General features: G+C 45.7%; 1 protein-coding gene across 1 annotated transcript in view; it reads left to right on the top strand.

The window, feature by feature from the left end:
* Positions 1–12,247: 12,247 nt before the first annotated feature.
* Positions 12,248–18,199, top strand: part of LONRF2 (LON peptidase N-terminal domain and ring finger 2) — a gene marked incomplete at its 5' end in the record, with an annotated part of 33,923 nt that continues 27,971 nt past the window's right edge. The window contains one exon of the mRNA XM_084227226.1: positions 12,248–13,004. Coding sequence (XP_084083352.1) covers positions 12,248–13,004 — 757 coding nt within the window. The remainder of the gene's footprint in view (positions 13,005–18,199) is intronic.

The following is an 18,199-nucleotide window of genomic DNA, read 5'->3' on the forward strand; positions in this document are numbered from 1 at the left end:
AAAGATGTATTAAAGATCTGTGGCCTAGACTGATTCATAGGTTGTACAGAGACTTTGTAGTCATCTTTTCTGATTTTCTGTATTATACAGCCATTAAACTGTACTCTTGTATTGAGTCTGTTTTGACCACAGGTGCATGTTTAGGAAATGGGAGGAGGAAGGAATCTTAGTGACCTGAATTTACAAAAGTTCATTGACGGAGAAGTCATCACAGCTCTTGGTAAAAGGTCTTAGTGTTTATTACCTTTACAGGTAATTACCTTCCATTATCATCACCACACTTAAATGCTTATTATTCATTTCTACTCTAAACTTTCTTCAGGCTTCATATGTTCAGACTTGGGATGCTTTAGTTCACTACAGCCAGGAGATTTGATGTGATGTCTGTTCTGGCACAGATGCCAGTGGAAGATCCAGTACCTTACCAGAAGAATCAGTAGAGGTGGGAAGAACTGGGACTTGACTTGTAGCAGTGGGGTTTATAGCCTAGTATTCTCATGTATGTCACCACTCCAGTAACCCTCGTGGAACAAGGCTCTTTTCCTGGCATGCACTGCAGAAGCACGGTCAGCTTTTCAACTTCTTTGACCTTGTATCTTAGCCCCATGATATGTGGGATCAAGAGAAATTTGCTTTAAGAATAAAATCAAGCTGATGGAGCCATGAATTAACAAGAGAGGAATTAGGAGCTCGTTTATTTCCTCATGGTGTAAATCTAAACCCCTAGCATGGTATCCAGAAGACATTTAATTTTGTAGGTGAATAGCAGTAGTCTGTATCCTTTTGCAAATCACCTTCATCTATTCACACTTAACAGCACTGTTGTTTGTTCTCTTTGACCTGACAAACCAGAGATGAGAGGATTAGGTTTCCAGACACTGTGAGTCTTAGTGACCAATTTGAATTTCAGGCTCAAGTGAGCCAAATGACTGCCTGGTGAGATATGGCACACCTTGGAACTAATGAGCCTTGACTATAGTTGTAATTCATCAGTGACACCTGCCTGTACTACTTCACCTGGTTAGCTGGCATTGACTCTGTGGTATGTGAAATCTACTGGCTTTATTGAAGGATTGGGCAGGCTGCCCTACTTAGGAAACTAAAGACACTGAAAGACACCATCTAAATAAGGTTTACAGAGGATCTAAGCCAAGCAGTCTGGAAAGAAGAGACTGCTGGAAGAGATCAGTGGTGTGTAGTCTGCTGATTACTAGTTTAGTAAAACCAGAGAATAGGTGTGTGCATGTATGCAGGGAGAATTAAGGTAGACTGTGTAGACTGTGTAATGTGCACAGCTTGCTTGAGAGTAAGCTGGAAAAAAATCTATTCATGTAATAATCAGTAAATTAATGGCTGGCTTTAGGGGTCAGCTGTGGCTATCTCATAACAGTACTTTATAGGGATGAGCATTTAAAATAAATTTCCCTATACGTCTTAAAGTAAGTACCATGTATTTCTTTAACTAGAAATGACACATTTTTGTTTATGTCATATGGATAGAAAAATGTGCTCTATGTATAAGCTTCACAAGCTCTTGAAAGCTGTATCTGGTTCTGCATGATTCTGCTAGCTGTTCCAAGTACATTTCACTGGAAACCTTAACAATTTGCAGAGACCTCATTCTAAATATCTTGATGGAAGATATTCTGAACCTGTTCTTACTCATTCTAATCATGGCTGCTTTTATTTAAAAATATTTTGAATGAAAATGGCTACAAACTCCCTACACCTATTTTTGTACTCTTTCCTTGTACAAAATATTTTCTTGCATGCTAGCTAACACACTGCAATTGCAATTAATCACAGAAGTATTTTTCCCTTCTTGTCTTATTTCTTTCCAAATAATTAGTTTTAACTGGAGAGATGGTGATTATTACACAAGTGCTCATTTTCCAGTGTTCTTTAGCTCCTGGTCAGTGATTCACAAAATATTCATTTGTTTGTGATGGAGCCAATACCTACATGTTGCTTCTGCAGTTCTTTTGATAGACAGGGATGTTTTCAGCTATTTCATTAAAGGGGCTGATCCTTTAAAGTTTTACTATTGGCTTCCTTAGATCTCTAACAGTCTTAAAACTAATCAGTTCTTAGCTGGATAACACTCAATGAATCTGGATGGTGAATAAAGCAGCTGAAAGGGTATCATTTTTGCAACTGAGACAACCTACATGCACATCCCTTAAGTGATTTTGTTTTCTTCAGTAATTAACGATGAATTCCATTGACATATGAAAAAAAAATCTAGGCAAGCATTTTATCTATTCCTCCTCTACTTTTTCCATCCTCCTGGTCCTGTGGCTGAATCCATTCTATTTTGCTCTAAATGCTCTCCACTTGGAATCTTGCTTATTTGTTCAAGGCTAAAAAACATTTGAGAAGACATCTGAGACATCTGAGCTTCTTGAAAGAGCCTGTTCTGTTTCATCACCACACCCCCCCCACCCCGGCACTGCTGCTGTAGAAGCTTTAAACTACTTGCCTTCTTCAGCCTCTCCTTCCCTTGAGACTGGAGCCTCTAATCTCCTGCCTTCTCTTACCCTTTCTTTGTGCTTCCCCTCAGGTTCTTACCAGCCTCTGTGGAAAACACTTGCAGCAATCACACAGCAGCACTGCCCTGACTGCCTGCCACCCCTCACCTCCAGACACCATCAATGTGCCACTCTAATTCTACTTTAGGTCACTCCAGTATTTTTTTGTGTCCTACCCAATGTGTTTTTCAGTAACATCCTGTCCTGTGTGGAGACCTTGGGACCATTGCCTTCTGATCCCTTTCTTTCAGATCTTAAGGCAGTAGAGTGCTGTCCCTAAGAGCTTTCCTCTCCAGTGCCCCTCTGAGTGATGTGAGCCCCAAACACAGCTTGAGCTGTAAGCTTTGTTCTGCCCACAGCGAACTCCCACAAACAGGATTCATGCTCCTTGGTGGTACCTAGCCCTTGGATAGCCCACTTGGTCACAATCATCAGTATCATTGTACTTCTTATACATCAGACCTGCAATCTGGGTTTCCTATGGTTAGATCCTAATGTTCTGGTTTTGTCTCAATATTTTTATTCTGGCCTGCCCTGCATTTTCCAAACAAGATCTCATGTCTCTTCACACTCCTGTAATATTTTCCTGGTCTCAACCACGCTGTTCCCATAGGACTGAATAGCCTGCTCTCCCTCTCTGGCTTCTTTTCAGATGATGCTCATTTATTAGTCAACTGTTCAAATCTCCTCCCCTTCCTGTTTGTTATTCTCTTATTTCTCCTTCAGGTTATCTCACTGCCTCACCTACTCCTGAGAAGGAAGCCCCTCAGACTCCTCCATAGCTTTGTTCAGCCCCATTTGCCTGGCTTTTTGGCTTCTGAAGCAGTCTGCTCTGGTATGGTGACCCAAAATCAGCTTTTAATCAAAATATGAGAAACCACTATACTCTTCTTCCAGTCCTTGCCTCTCCCCACAGAAAATAAAAAAAGACAAACACTCACTGCTTAGGAGATAAAAACTTGCCTTGTCCTGTCTGTTCTTGGCTCACAAACAACAACAGACATAGTTTTGCTCACTCCAAATTTTACCATCCAACCTGTCTCTGCATTTTGTAGATTGCCAGACTCCTAGTACCAGAGATGTCACTGAGAGTTTCTAGTGTGTGAGCTGATGAGAGTAATGTGGCTCAAGGTGATTGGTCCTCTGTGAGGGATCCATGCTGAACACTTTACAGAATCACTGGTAGCTGCAGCAGGGACTTCCAGAGCATTCCTTGAGTGGGGATGTGAAGACAGCAATTAGCAGTTTCCAGGGGAAACGAGGCATGGTACTGCTCCCCACCTGTAAAAACATGATCTCTCCTCTGCCTTAACACTGTCAGCTCTTCACAATGTTTTTCCCATTTGACCCACATTTAATTTTGCTAGCATAATGTCTGGGAGTTTTCATGAAAATGTGTCATAGGCTGAGTCACAGTAAAGAAGTAATCAAAACAGGACAAGAAAATCTCTTTCAGGCAAAATAATATCTCATGTATGCATCTAACTGATGTTTTTGCCTTTTTCACATTAGATTGCAACTGAACAAGAATTTCAAAGTTGGGAAAGAAATTTGTGCTTGAGGCCCAGCTTTCCCTTCAGTGAATCCCAGGCAGCACTCCCTAAATGAAAGCCCTCACACCTCTCTTAATAAGGGTAGTACCCAGGCCTCAGCACACAGAGCTGGGAAACTGTGAGCATAGGTAGGATGCTCAAACACAACACCAGAATGTCCTCGAGTCTCCTAGAAAACTCATTCCAGAGTACAGTCTCAAAGAAGACTTGCTGGCATGTGGTGTCATGCCAACACTGTAGAACTATAGGGAATTGCTTATTAAATGGATTAAGAGTGCTTCATTTTAATGGATACTTTTCCAACTAACAGTAGTAGCCAAAGAACAAAATGAAAAACATGCCATTTGAAAAGAGAGATGTAAGATTATATGTGCTCAAAAGTCAAGTGTGACATGGATGAGAGAAAACATCTGAGAACATAATGGTGTCCTAGCAGCACTGGGAGAGAAGCTTGAGAAAGTTTCTCCCCAACCACGTTTTTCTCCCTTGTGAAAAACTTCTCCCAAACCACATTTCCAAGGGACACCATCTCCCTGAAAAATGTTAGTGCAGGGCTGCAGAAATGGAAGAGGCTTCCAGATGCCAATAGATGTCTCTTGTCCCCATGGAGATGACACTTGTGGTGCCTACCACTGGATGACCACCCTTGTGGGTGGCTGGCACCAGAGGGGATTTGGGATGCCATGAACTTCAACATGCTATCCTGCTTTTTCAAATGAGTTCAGTGCCAGATGCCAGAAGAGTCCCTTGCCAGGGTATGTGTCATCTCCCTGAACTTTGGGATGCCCTGGTGCAACATGAAGCAGGGTGACAGTGCTTTTCACCCATGCAGGGTAAATGCACCTGGCTGTTGCCTTTCTGCCTTGGCCAGGTGCTGCTGCACTTCAGCATCTGCAGCAGCTCAGAGGAGTGTGAGTTGTGCTTTGCTAAGCCACAGCTCAAACAGGGATTGCAAACAAGTGTAACTTCATCCAATTTCACCATGGATTTAATTGCAGAACCCCCTCCCCTCAGTGGGCAAACTGACCCCGGGTATCAAAAGCTGGACAGAGATCAGTCATCAAGGGGACATCCTGCCTCAGCCCTGTGTCTGACAAAGGCCCTGATGGTGCCAGCAACAGAGAGAAACACGGGTCTTGATGTTTCTTCAGGTATGTGAACCAGCACAGTGGAAAATATCTGTGTATTATTCTGAAAATCCAAACTGATGTTTACTGAACAAGACCAAAAAAGTCCCCGATTCTATGCTGGGAGAAAGCAAAGCAACTGGGACTGGGCTGTCCTTCAGTTTTTTACTTAGGCATGAACAATACCACCTCATTAGAATACAGTATATAATGTGAACTAATACATAAATTGAAAAAGTTAATACATTTTCATTCTATAAAGACTGATTCTTATCATAGCTAGAGAAGGGAGTTTTCTTAGAAGTGCTTATCTCAGAAGCTATTGGAAGGGAATCCAGCAGTACACTTTAATTGGCTGCTTTTGCATCATAAGATGTGTTAATGATTTGTTGGACAATTATTAAGCTGTTTAATCTTCCCATCAGCCCATGCAGGATGTAGTCACAAATAACATCTCCTGTACAGAACACACGTGTGACTCTGGAAAGATGAGATCCATCTCCTTCTTTGGGATCTTGCAAAAAAAAAAGAGAATCTCTAGAAACAGTCCTAGCTCCTGCAATTCACAGCAGCTCTCTTCTGGGGGAAAAAAAAGACCTTTGTTATGTTTAACATCAGTAGATTTTAGCTAGCACCTTTTTCATCACTGGCACTACCCTGCAACTTTCTTACAAAAATACTTCTAAAACGATGCTTTCTTGAAAAAACAAACAAAAAATTACCCTATTGCTATTTCAGTTGGGGCAAATTCATTAAACTGGCAAAGAGTAGTAGTAATAATTATACAGTGACCTTTTCTTTTGAAAGCTGGAAAGCTTGTAATAAATGAGTCAGTGATTAGGGAAGGAGAAAAGCAGTTGAGTGCTGGCTGGAAGGACTGCATTCGGCACTCTGCTGTGGGTTTTCTCTGTGCCAAAGTGTAAGGCATTTGCATCATGCCTTGGGAGGTGGGGGTGGTGCTAATTGTATAGCTCTTGCTTGCAGACTGTTCTAGCTGAGACCCAAAACCAGACTGAAGTCTCAGCACCTCTGTCCAAGTTGCAGCCCAACCCAAGGAAGGTGTACTTCTGAAATAATCTGCATATGTGAAAAATCTTATTCTGAAATTTCATCCACTAAGTCCAGTGCCTCAGGTTAGTGGCCACTCTGGACCTACTTCAATTTCCCAGCTCTCAGAGGGTGAACTATTATTCCTTTTGACTCATACTCTTGTTGAAAATGTAAATGTGTGCATATTTGTGAATATTCCGGTGCTGTACCCTGAATTTTACAGAAAAACACAAAAGGAAATTTATAATTCTGCTACTGCAGCAAAGTATGACTAATACAACTTAAAAGGTGCAAGGGGACTGCACAGTGACCAGGGAGAACATTACACTTTGGATGCCCATTAATTATCGTCTTTCCTGTGACTAAACCAAGACAGGCATGCATCCTGTAGAGAAAATAGTATGTCATTAATTAAAATCATATCAGGTTAATGCATGAAGGAGACATTAAATAAGCCTACACAGACTTAATTATACGGTACCCTAATTTTCATGTCTTTGACTTTACAACTTCTGTAATGTTTTAGCATGGTAACTGAATGTGTGTCTGTGCATTGATTATATCCTAATTAACTTATTCTGAAACAATAAAAGACAGATTTCCTCCAAAAAAAAATCATCAAAACAAACTGGAGTTTAATACTTCAAACTACCTTGGAACAGAAAAGTGTTAGAGGAATTAAAAATGCCCTCCAAATATGTAAATGCTGTCACTTCAAAGTTACTTCATCTTCTCCTTTCCTCTCCAAGCTCCAAGTAAATTCTACCCTGGGGAAAACCCTGTGGAAGCTGGGCCTCAGGAAGAAGTTGAAAATTAGGCTATGAACTTAAAGGAAACCTGATGACAACTTTGAAGTGTGTAACTGTGACTCATTGGAGTAAGTACCTGTAATTCTCCCCTTGGGAAGTGGATGGACTTCTACATGTTGCTTGAGAGTGCATGATGAGGCCAGTCCTAAAGGGAAGCACATTATTAACAGGAAAATAATATTACTAACAGAGAGAGCCTCTAACAGCCTTCCACAGAGTAGCCAATTTTGGGTGATGGGGCTTTTTTAAAAATGATGAAGCCAGAAACAGTTTTGCCTGCTAGTGAGTTAGTGAGTACAAGAGGTGGTCCTTTATTTCCTGTGGTAGGCAACATTTCAATCCTATGCAGTAGCTACAGCTTTTCTTCAAATAAAAATTATAAATCAACTTGGTGTCTCTTTCAGCTTTCAATTCTTTTATGGAAAATCCATTCTGTTTTGTGGCTGTTGCAATCAGTTGTTTGTAGTTTATCCAGCAAGAAGCCATAAACAACATGACTGTGTCATGGGGCACCTGTTTCACTGGTCTTTCTTGGCTGGAGTCCCCCATGTCACGTTTGCTGTGGTAGGCATACTACTGATAATTTCAGTAAGAAGCATGAACTTCTTAACTATACATTTTTAATAATTTTACTTTTGTTTCTTTTCCCCTGGTTCTTGCTGTTTCTTCATCTATCGTTCTTTCCTGACAATTATTAATACTTTGAGGTGGCTCAAGTGGTGAGTCTACATTTTCATCGTCCCTCCAAGATCTGCAGCTCAGTGAATTCTTATCAATTTTGCAAAAGGCAGCTGCATTAAAGCGGCTTTGTTGCTCAGATAAGAAAAAAGCAAATACAAGTGCAGCCAGATGTACAAACGAGCCATGTTCTGGAGCAAGAAGGCCTGTGAAAGAACACGGCCCCCAAAATAGGCACTGGGGAGAAGAGTGGCACAGGTGTGCTCAGACACAAGGTGGCAAGCAATTCTGCTCCTGGGAAGCAGGGAGAAGCTGTGCCAGTTTGAACAGCAGTGAGGTAATTTTGTTCCCTTGCAAATAAATGTCTTGGCAAAAAGTAGAGGCTGCGTGCCAAGAGGCTATTGATCACATTGCTAAATAAAGTAGTGGCCTCACTTCATGGGAGGTTCTTCTAGAAGCGCCTGCTAAGCTTTGATGAGGAAAGGGCTGGAGCTGTCCCAGCATGCCAGCCTGGCATGACATCTGCACAGCAGCAAATGGAGGCCATGTCCAGCACCAGCCCCTGAGCCAGCGCCTCCCAAATCACCACCCATCAGAAGGGACAGATGCAGCTGAAGGGCCATCACGCAGCAGTCCAAAGACACGTGGGGAAAAGTGGCATGACAGGATGGATTTGCCTGCTGTCTCCTTCCTCAGGAAAGCAAGGAGGGCTGCTAGGGAGTTCCCAGCCAAAGAGCCTAATCACCAGATGAGTGGGATGGGAGCAGTCAGCCAAAATGCTGCTCTTCCTTATTGGGGTGATAGGAATGAGAGAATAATGCTGTAGGGTGGCTCAAGCACCGAGTCCACATTTTCATCATCTGTCCAAGATTCCATGGCTTGTCCTTGATACCACAGATTAGAATGAGCTACTGTATTTCTGTCCTCTATGCTACGAATAATGTCCCTAAGTGACTTAGATAAAATGGCAATGAGATTCCATCCCATCTCAACTCCAAGTGAACATGTCAAGAAAGGGAATGATGAAATACTAACAGGATGCCAAAGTCACCTTCTGGGTAGTAGCCTTGAGCCAAGGAAGATGGTACAACTGTTGGAGCAGTGAGCATTGCCCAAAGAATCAACTGTCAGCAACACGAACAGTGCAAAATGGAGCAACTTAGTGCAAACATATTACTGTCCAGAAAACCCACAATACTTCTATAGCCATTATCCACCTCCTCCTTTATTGATCTAGACATCCCAGAGTCAGTCTTGCTACAGTTTCTCATCTGTGATGAAAGTAAGAGGAGGGTTTTACAGAGGTGCTGGTGAGGCTAGGATGGCTGGCGCTATCTTGGCAGGCCCTGGGTATCCTTTATCTGTCATGAATGGCTTTGAGAATCTGAGGAACAAAGGTCCTGTTCCTTGCTGTTAGCTGGGATCCTTTGGTCATGCTTACTCCTTTGTGAATACTGATGCTTACTTAAGCCAGACTATGCAGTATGACATCAACCCCATACATCTAAAGAAGGTTAATATCTTACTATTTTTATGAATGAAGTTCTATATGTCTAATTTAATAAACAACAAAATTGAATTTAGCAGCAGTTTTAATTGAACAGCAATTTTATATAAATTAATACAATCAAGCATATTAAATATAATCAAGCATATACAAAAAAAATTTGGCAGTGATTAATTAACTATGATTAAGGTTCATATAAAGCATAAGCAAAACCGACCAGGGTACGGGGACAGCTTCTCACCCTGCCTCACGTATGAAACAAAGGAATCCAAATTCAACTTATATTCTGTATGCCAATACATATTCATCAATATTTTTCTTTAAATCCCCTCTATTTTTGCTTCTTGAAATCCATGTCACTATACTGCATAGCGCATGCTCCACTTATTGTTAGGTGCTCTCCTGGCATTTTGGTGGTCTTTTCAAAGGAAGGCTCACCATCTTCCTCTGTCCTCTGAATAATCCTACAGGTTGCACATGTGCGCTAAGTTTTGTATTGTGTAAGTAAGCATTATGTTCTAAATAAGCCTTATTATTTCATAGATAAAACCACAACTTAAGTTCTGTACTTGGAATCGTCCCAACTTTGCTCATCCCAAGGCCGATTCTGTTTTCTGGAATCATCCCAATTTTGTTCATCCCAAGGCTGATTCTGCTTTGGGATCTTGCTTATCTCAGTACTACATCCTGTATCCTGTTTTTCACATATAATATCTGCAAAGGGGTCCATCTGCTTTGTAACACTAATCACATATACTTTTCCTTTATTATTTTATAACAGTTATTTTCTAAAATATTGATATAGTTACAATTTAGTTAGCACAAATCATATCCATTTATCACACACAGCAGTCCAAAGACACGTGGGGAAAAGTGGCGTGACAGGATGGATTTGCCTGCTGTCTCCTTCCTCAGGAAAGCAAGGAGGGCTGCTAGGGAGTTCCCAGCCAAAGAGCCTAATCACCAGATGAGTGGGATGGGAGCAGTCAGCCAAAATGCTGCTCTTCCTTATTGGGGTGATAGGAATGAGAGAATAATGCTGTAGGGTGGCTCAAGCACTGAGTCCACATTTTCATCATCTGTCCAAGATTCCATGGCTTGTCCTTGATACCACAGATTAGAATGAGCCACTGTATTTCTGTCCTCTATGCTACGAATAATGTCCCTAAGTGACTTAGATAAAATGCCAATGGGATTCCATCCCATCTTAACTCCAAGTGAACATGTCAAGAAAGGGAATGATGAAATACTAACAGGATGCCAAAGTCACCTTCTGGGTAGTAGCCTTGAGCCAAGGAAGATGGTACAACTGTTGGAGCAGTGAGCATTGCCCAAAGAATCAACTGTCAGCAACACAAACAGTGCAAAATGGGTAAGTCATGGAGCAACTTAGTGCAAACATATTACTGTGCAGAAAACCAACAATACTTCTATAGCCATTATCCACCTCCTCCTTTATTGATCTAGACATCCCAGAGTCAGTCTTGCTACAGTTTCTCATCTGTGATGAAAGTAAGAGGAGGGTTTTACAGAGGTGCTGGTGAGGCTAGGATGGCTGGCGCTATCTTGGCAGGCCCTGGGTATCCTTTATCTGTCATGAATGGCTTTGAGGATCTGAGGAACAAAGGTCCTGTTCCTTGCTGTTAGCTGGGATCCTTTGGTCATGCTTACTCCACTGTGAATACTGATGATTACTTAAACCAGACTGTGCATCAACCCCATTTATCAACCCCATACATCTAAAGAAGGTTAGTACCTTACTATCTAGAAAATCAATACACTTTCATAATATAAAGACTATTTCGTACAATATTTAATGAATGAGATTTTCCTGATTAGCTGGGGGCTGGAGGCCTAACAGGAGAGAGGCAAAGCCAAAAATACCCTCTGGTGTCCAGCTGCGGCCCAAAAAGCAGCTGGATGTGGGTATCTCCCCATTGGATTGACAGGCTTTCCGCTTCTCAGAGCGGTTTGTTTACAGCTGTGTCTAAAATAAACGTTGCCGAACTTATTTTTTTTTCCTCTGCTCCTGTTATTCCTGCGGAGCAAGTTGGATTCCTCTCTGACTCACGCATGATTAACTAACTTCCAGCTGCATTATCTTTATTGTTGCTGCCGATGCACAAGCCAGCGCTCAGCACGACTCGTGGATCCCAAGCTGTGCTGGCGAGGCTGCCACTTATAGAAAAAGATTTTTTTCTAACAGTTGCGGTGTTTGGGAAATGCTTTTATTTTTTAATGTGTGTATTTATTTATTTAAGAGACAGCAAGTACCTGCTTTCTTGGGGACCAGAGAAATAAAAAGAAACAACCGATAACGCTCCCCGACCAACACGGTGTGGTGCTGCTGCCGGAGAGGCCGCGTCCGGCGGCGGGGGGGCACCGAAGGGTCCCGGGGCACGGCGGGACGGGGAGCGATGGGACAGGAGGGTCCTGCCGCCCCGGCGAGGAAGCGGTTAACGCCGGGCACCAGGAAACGGGAAGGAAGAGGCTGAGCTCAGCAGGAGCCGCACGGCGGAAGCCCCCCCGGCCCCGCTCCGCTGGAGCCGCCGCCGCCGCCGGACCGGGCGCACGTGCGGGCGCGGCGGCGCAGGGGCACGTGCGGGGCGGGCACGTGCAGCACCGGCACCTGGCAGCGGCGGCCGGCCAGGCACGGAGGGAGGGGCGGAGGGAAGGAAGAGGCGCTCCCGCCGCGCCACCGCTGCCCGCGGGGAGGGAAGGGCGGGCGGCCTGCCGGCCTCGGGTGGTTTTACCCGACTACTCGCCCCTTACATAAGCTGGGAGCCAGTCCGCCCCCCCCTCCCTGCCGCCCTTCCCCGTTACCCCTTCCCCCTCCCGGGAGCCGCCCCCCTGCTGCAGCGATGTGACACGCCCCCTCTCCATCCATCCCTCCCTCCCTTCCGTCGCCGTCCCCTCCCAGGAAGAAGCCGGAGTCGGCAGCGCCGCGGGCCCAGCATGGAGTAGGGCGGCCCGGGGCCGGCGGCGCCGCGCGGGCATGGAGCTGGGCCCGGGGCCCTGCGCGCTGCCGCCCGCCGCCGGGGCCGGGGCGAGGGCGGCGGCGGGGGGACCCTGCGCCGAGATGCTGCAGGTGGCGGAGGAGGCCTTCCGCGGCGGCAACTTCGAGCTGGCGGCCGAGATCTACGGCTCAGAGCTGGCGGGGCTGCCGCAGCCCGAGCGGGGCCTGTGTCTCCGCCGCGCTGACGCGCTGGCCAGGGCCGGCCGCATGGCCGAGGCGCTGGACGCCTACGGCGCGGCGGCGCGGCTGGCGCGGCTGCGGCCCGAGGAGCTGCGGGAGCTGGCGGAGAGCGTCGCCCTCAGCATCCGCGACAAGGAGCTGCGCCTCCCGCCCTGGGGGAGCGGCGCGGCCGGCGGCAGCGGGGCGGAGGGCGAGGGTCTGGGCGACCCGGCGTGCTGCCGCCCGCCCGAGCTCTTCGCTTGCCCGCTGTGCCGGCGGCTGCTGTGCGAGCCGGTGACCCTGCACTGCGGGCACACCCACTGCCGCCGCTGCGCCGAGCCCGGCGACTGCGGCCGCTGCCACCGCCCGCGCCGCCCCGCCGAGCCGACCCCTGCCGCCGCCGCGCTGCCGCCGGCCGCCGGCCGCCCGCGGGTCAACGTGGTGCTGGGCAACCTGCTGCACAAGTGGTTCGGCGCCGAGAGCCGGGCGCGGCGGCTCCGCGCCGAGGGCGACGCGCTGCGGGAGCGCCAGGAGCTACCGGCCGCCCTGGAGAAGTACAACCAGGCCCTAGAGATGGGTGAGTGGCGCCGGCGGGGAGGAGGAGGAGGAGGGGGCGCGGCAGGGGCAGCGCTGGCCGCCGCCACCGGGCTGGCCCCCGCAGCCGGGCGGGGAGGGGGCTTGCGGTGAATGGTGGGAGAGGGCGCCTGGGGGAGGCTACGAGCGGGAATCCTGCCAGCGGGTCTCCTCGCGCCCGCCCCCCGCTCTAGTGAATGGCTATTTTTGTTCTACTGGTATTTTTGTCCTTGCTCTGAAGGTGCTTGGCGTTTAGCTGTTCGCTGCCGATGACTCATTATGCAGTATTTCTAGAAAACCCGCTTTCCTATTTATGGGGAAGCCATCATTCAGTGTAGGATACGCAGTAGTGGTCGTGTTGAGCCGCGCCGCGGCTTCCTGGAAGAAATGAGTATGTGGATCAGATTCATTCAGCTACGTGCAGCTGCACCTTCAGCAAGATAAAAGCTTTGAAAACACCTGATGGGATATCAGTAGGTGTAGAGGCTCAGAAAATTTTCTTTAACTTGCACTGTGCAAAATACTCAAGGTTATCTACGTTTAGCCTTGGAGAGGTGGTCCACTCGTGTTTTGAGCGTAGCCTCTTTGTTGACACTCCGGATTTCTGTGGGCAGGGTGTTCTCTGAAGAGCTTGGCTTTAAATAATAATGCCTGCCTTCCTCCTCTGCCAAACCGATGGCAGCCTTAGTTTATCAAAGCTAGCTTGTTTTCAGGTTCTGCGCCGAGTAGTAGGTGGATCCTGCTCGCTCGGTTGTAGCCCTGTAGTAGTGGATGTGTGCGTGCGCGCCCGGCTTGTTTGCCCTGCGAGCGGTGGGGGTGGTACAGCACCGCGGATGGCTGAGAGGCGTGCAGCAGGGAGAGCCGCGGTCTCGGCGCATCCCCCGGCATCTGCCGCTCCTCCGGTCTCAGCGAGAGGGATGTCCGGTTTTATCGAGGAGGAAGAGGGGAGAAAGCCTCCGTCGTTTTAACGCTGACTAAATCCTGCGGGTAAATGTCTTTGAAAGAGAAGTGTAGGGAAAATTGTGCCGGTGCTCTGTCAATGGGCTCCTTCCCTGCATTGACTAAAAATCGTGTTCCTTGATCCTAGCTGTTACATGCAGGGATAAATGGCTCTGATTTTTTTTTTTTTAATTTCTTTTGCTCTGGAGAGAAACAATTTCACCATTATTCCAGTCCTTGACTCACTTTCAACTTTTTGCTATGGCTTAATGATAGACATTGGAGGTAGAAGAATTTGGGATGGGATAGCATAACATACTATCTACTCACAGCTGATGCTGGCTGTGGAAACCATTACTTCTGCTGTTTCTTCCACTTTCCCAGCTAGAGTTTTCAGTCCTATCTGAAAACTATCCTATAAAACTATTTATCTATCCCTATAAAACTATTACGTGGTTTAGCTGAAGTAATCCCTATTAAAGTAGGGCAGGATGGAGCCCAAGAAGGAAGGTGAAGCAGAGGGAGAGGAGAGGCTTAATGTAGGTCACTGGTGGATACGGTGAGTTTTCAGTAGGGAAGCACCCTAATATTTTGTGTTCAGGGTCCTACTGCTGGGGAAAATAGCATCTCATCAATGAAATTAATGTTTGAAGATCTTTTTAGAGAACTATTTCTCACTGTTGTCTCTGCTTTTTGCTGTGTCTGCATGGGGGTGAAAGGAGAGGGAAGACTGGTGTGCTGCTGGTGTTCTCACACAGCATGTGTCTTTCTCCTTCCTCTCCCTGGAGTACAATCTCCAGCTATGGCTGTTGTGCATCAGGGTCTCAAGATAACTCCTTCGCAGTGTCCTTATTTCTGTCTTCAGTGATTTCCCAAGTAGCCTGGGAATCCATTCAGAAAGTCCTCACTCTGTCAGTGAACTTGATTTTTTTCTTTTTAATAACATTGTAATTGGAAATAATAACAGGTATCTTGCAAGCTTTTGAAATTCAAATGCCACAGGCTTACATGTTGTAACTTCCCTGTAGTGGATCCAAATTCCTGCTGATGAACAGCAGCCCATGCCCCCAGCCCACCATCTTTTTTGATGTTTTGTGTGTGCTGTTGCTGTTCCTCACAAATTGAACTGCTGTGTATGAGCCTCGTGTTCTTAAATTCTTGCCACATGTTCATCAGGTACTGCTTTTTGGCATGCTGGAGCTGCCTTCTTGTTTTCCAGCCAAGTGTCATGGTAAATAAGGAAGAAAAACCCCAAAGCTCTTTCCTAACTGTTCAGTGTTTAATGTTAGCATATGAGTGACTTAAAAGCACAGGACAGCCCTAAGAGTTATGCCAGGTGCCTGAGAGCATTGTCCAAAAGCTTCCTGAACTGTCAAGCTTGTGGCTATGACCATTTTCCTGGGGAGCCTGTTCCAATGCCCAGTCACCCTCTGCGTGAAAAATCTTTTCCTAAAATCCAACCTAAACCTCCCCAGACTCAGCTTCATGCTGTTTTCTCAGGTCCTATCCCTGGTCACTAGAGAAAAGAGATCGGTGCATGGGCCTCCACTTCCCCTTATGAGGAAGCTGTGAATTGTGATGAGGTGTCCCCTCAGTTTCCTCTACTTCTGGCTGAACGCACTTCTGCTGTGTGAGAGGATAAGTGCTTTTTACAACCTCCAAATGCTCATGTATTGCACAAGGGTCTGGGTATCATTAGAATTTCCTTTTAGTGACTGAAGGCACATGAACACATTGATTATACAATTGTGGTGTAAAGTTAGGTAAAATTCCAGGTGTCTTGGCAGTACACGTAGTTCAGTGGGATTTTTTTACAGGTGTTTTTTGTGGAATACTTTCCTACTCTGTTTGTTACAACTAGCTTTGTGTGATGCAATATTAAAGCAAGTTTTCTTGTCACTTTGCTCATTCTGATTTTGACCTTCTCCTCATTCACACTTTAGTTCTTGAGGTGCTTCAATTCTTGAATTACATTTCTGGTGAAATCTGGATTGTCTGGTACATATTTCAGGCCTGGGAAGAGATCTACATGCCTTCAAGTTGTCAGCTTTTTCCAGTTGAATTAGTCTACAAACTCTTACTGTTAGCAAGTATGTTCATCTTTTGTCCTTAACTATCACATTTACAACAACATGCTGCTCCCATGTTCACTCCTTTAGTCTGCTATGGATTCAGGTGTGGTTGAGTGGGGGTTTCTGTTCTTAAGAAAATCAGCTTTGCTATTTGATCCTTCCAGTCCTCTTGAGATGTGATCTCTGCTGTATTATACAAAGTCACTGCCTTTTTTTTTCCTCTGCTATAGACATTGTAATAGATCCTCCATTATTGTAAGGTATCTAATTACCACAGCTTCAAAGCAAGCACATGTCAAGCTGCTTGAAAGAAAGCATTTGTTTCCAGATGGATCATTTTTTGTGCCAAGCTTTATGCTGTTCAGCCATCATAATATCAAGTAGTGTCCAAATGTTGCTCTCATGGCCGTTACCCCAGCTTTCTAAATTTCATTTGTGTGGGGGTCAGAGGTGGGCTTCCTATCTGACATCCCTTCTCTTCTAACTAGTCTTTTGATTGTCTGGACTCCTAGGTTAATTAAACCGAAATATATATGTGTGAAGGATTGCTTTGTTTGTGGGGTTGCTTTCTTTTGTTTATTTGGGTTTGGGGCCTCTTTGTAGTATGTGCTTTCTGTACCCTTTTTTCTTTCACCTGCTGCTCTCTTGCTGTTGGAGATACTCTCTGGAGGGACTTTGCTTGGGAGGAGTAAAATAATTTCCTTATATCCAGGCATACAGAGTCTTTAAGCTGTGTGCCTGAAGTTAAAGTAAGCTAGATTTCAGTGACAATTAAATGTATCTTGAGGATGTGCTTTTGGGAGTGTGTTCTGGTTCTGGTTTTGGTTTGTTGTTGTTTTTTGGTTTTTTTTTCTCCAAAGCAGTTCTTGGAGAGGCAACAGGTAGCTGTTGCTTCATTGGGAAGATTGTGAATAGTACAAGTACAGCTCTAAAAGAGATGAGGGTATGTTCATTGGACAACATGCATATTACAGGTCTTGGGTGTTCTCTCAAGCCTGCCCTGGGAAGGGCTGTGACCTTGTTGTGCCCACCTGACCCTAATATCAAATAAGCTTCTTTGGGTGGGGAGGGATGACTCTGCCTTGGCTCCTGTGGTGTGAGGTGAGGGTTTTTTTGCTTGCTGTGTGCTGTACGGTTGGGTCCCAGCACTGGGGGTGGCACACATCCTACCTGGATGCTGGTGTTACAGGACACCTTGTTTCTACATGAGACATGTTGGCTTTGGTGTGTAGTTACCCACTGCTGCAAAGTTTATCAGGCCCAAGAAGATCATTGTTTCTGGAAAACTGTAAGAGCTCAACAAACACTCAAAGTGGTTGTGTTTACTTCTAGTGTGATGGACTCTTTCTGAGCAGAAGTATGTTTGTCCTGGGGCAGGGGGGGATAGCTAATGCATGCAGCCACTCACACTGCCCAGGATTTTAGTTCCACCCCACCAAGATTTCCAAAATAAGCATATAGGAAATAAAGCTCAGCTGTATCATAGAGTTTTCAAAACATAGTGAAAGACTGAGACCTTAGGAAGAAAAGGCTCCTTTGCACATACATTTGTGTAGGTCTTTGTTTCAAGTGGATAAAGGATGGTGTAGGAAAGGCCAAGGAGAGGAGGTGTGTTTGTACCAAGCCCAAAGTAGTGTTAGAGGTAACAGTGCTACAGGGCAGGCATGGGGGATGCTGCTGTGTGGCTGCTGGGGATGCTCTGTCTCCTGTCTCTGGGAGTGCAGAGCTGCTCACTGACCTCTGGCCCACAGGGTGGTGGTTGTGGTGTTGCTAGAAACAAAATGCAGATGTTTTTGTGAGCTTTGGTGGAAAGAGGAGAATCTGCCTCTCTTGGCCAGACCTTGGAGAGCCCTCCCCTCTCATCCCAGTCTAATCCAAAAGAAAGTTTATTGTGGCCACTCAACACTAATTACTTTTGTGGTCAAGCAATTAATGGAAATTTATCTGATGCCTACCAAATTCTCTCTGTAAGAATTGAATTAAGGGGGTGGGGCAGGCCAGGAGGCAGTAGAAAGAAGGCACTAAGTAAGCTGCAGACCTTCAATGTGTGTTGATTCAAGAGCAATTGCTGTAGATTTTCCTGCCAGGTAAATGCCAGATTGTGGGGTTGCACTCCTTCCTGGAGAGCATGGCATAGGTAAACTTCAAGCCAAGCATTCTTTAGAGTTAGACTGAGTGCTTACAGCCA

This window comes from Fringilla coelebs (assembly GCF_963513975.1).
Source record: "Fringilla coelebs genome assembly, chromosome: 2".
NCBI classification, from domain to species: Eukaryota; Metazoa; Chordata; class Aves; order Passeriformes; family Fringillidae; genus Fringilla; species Fringilla coelebs.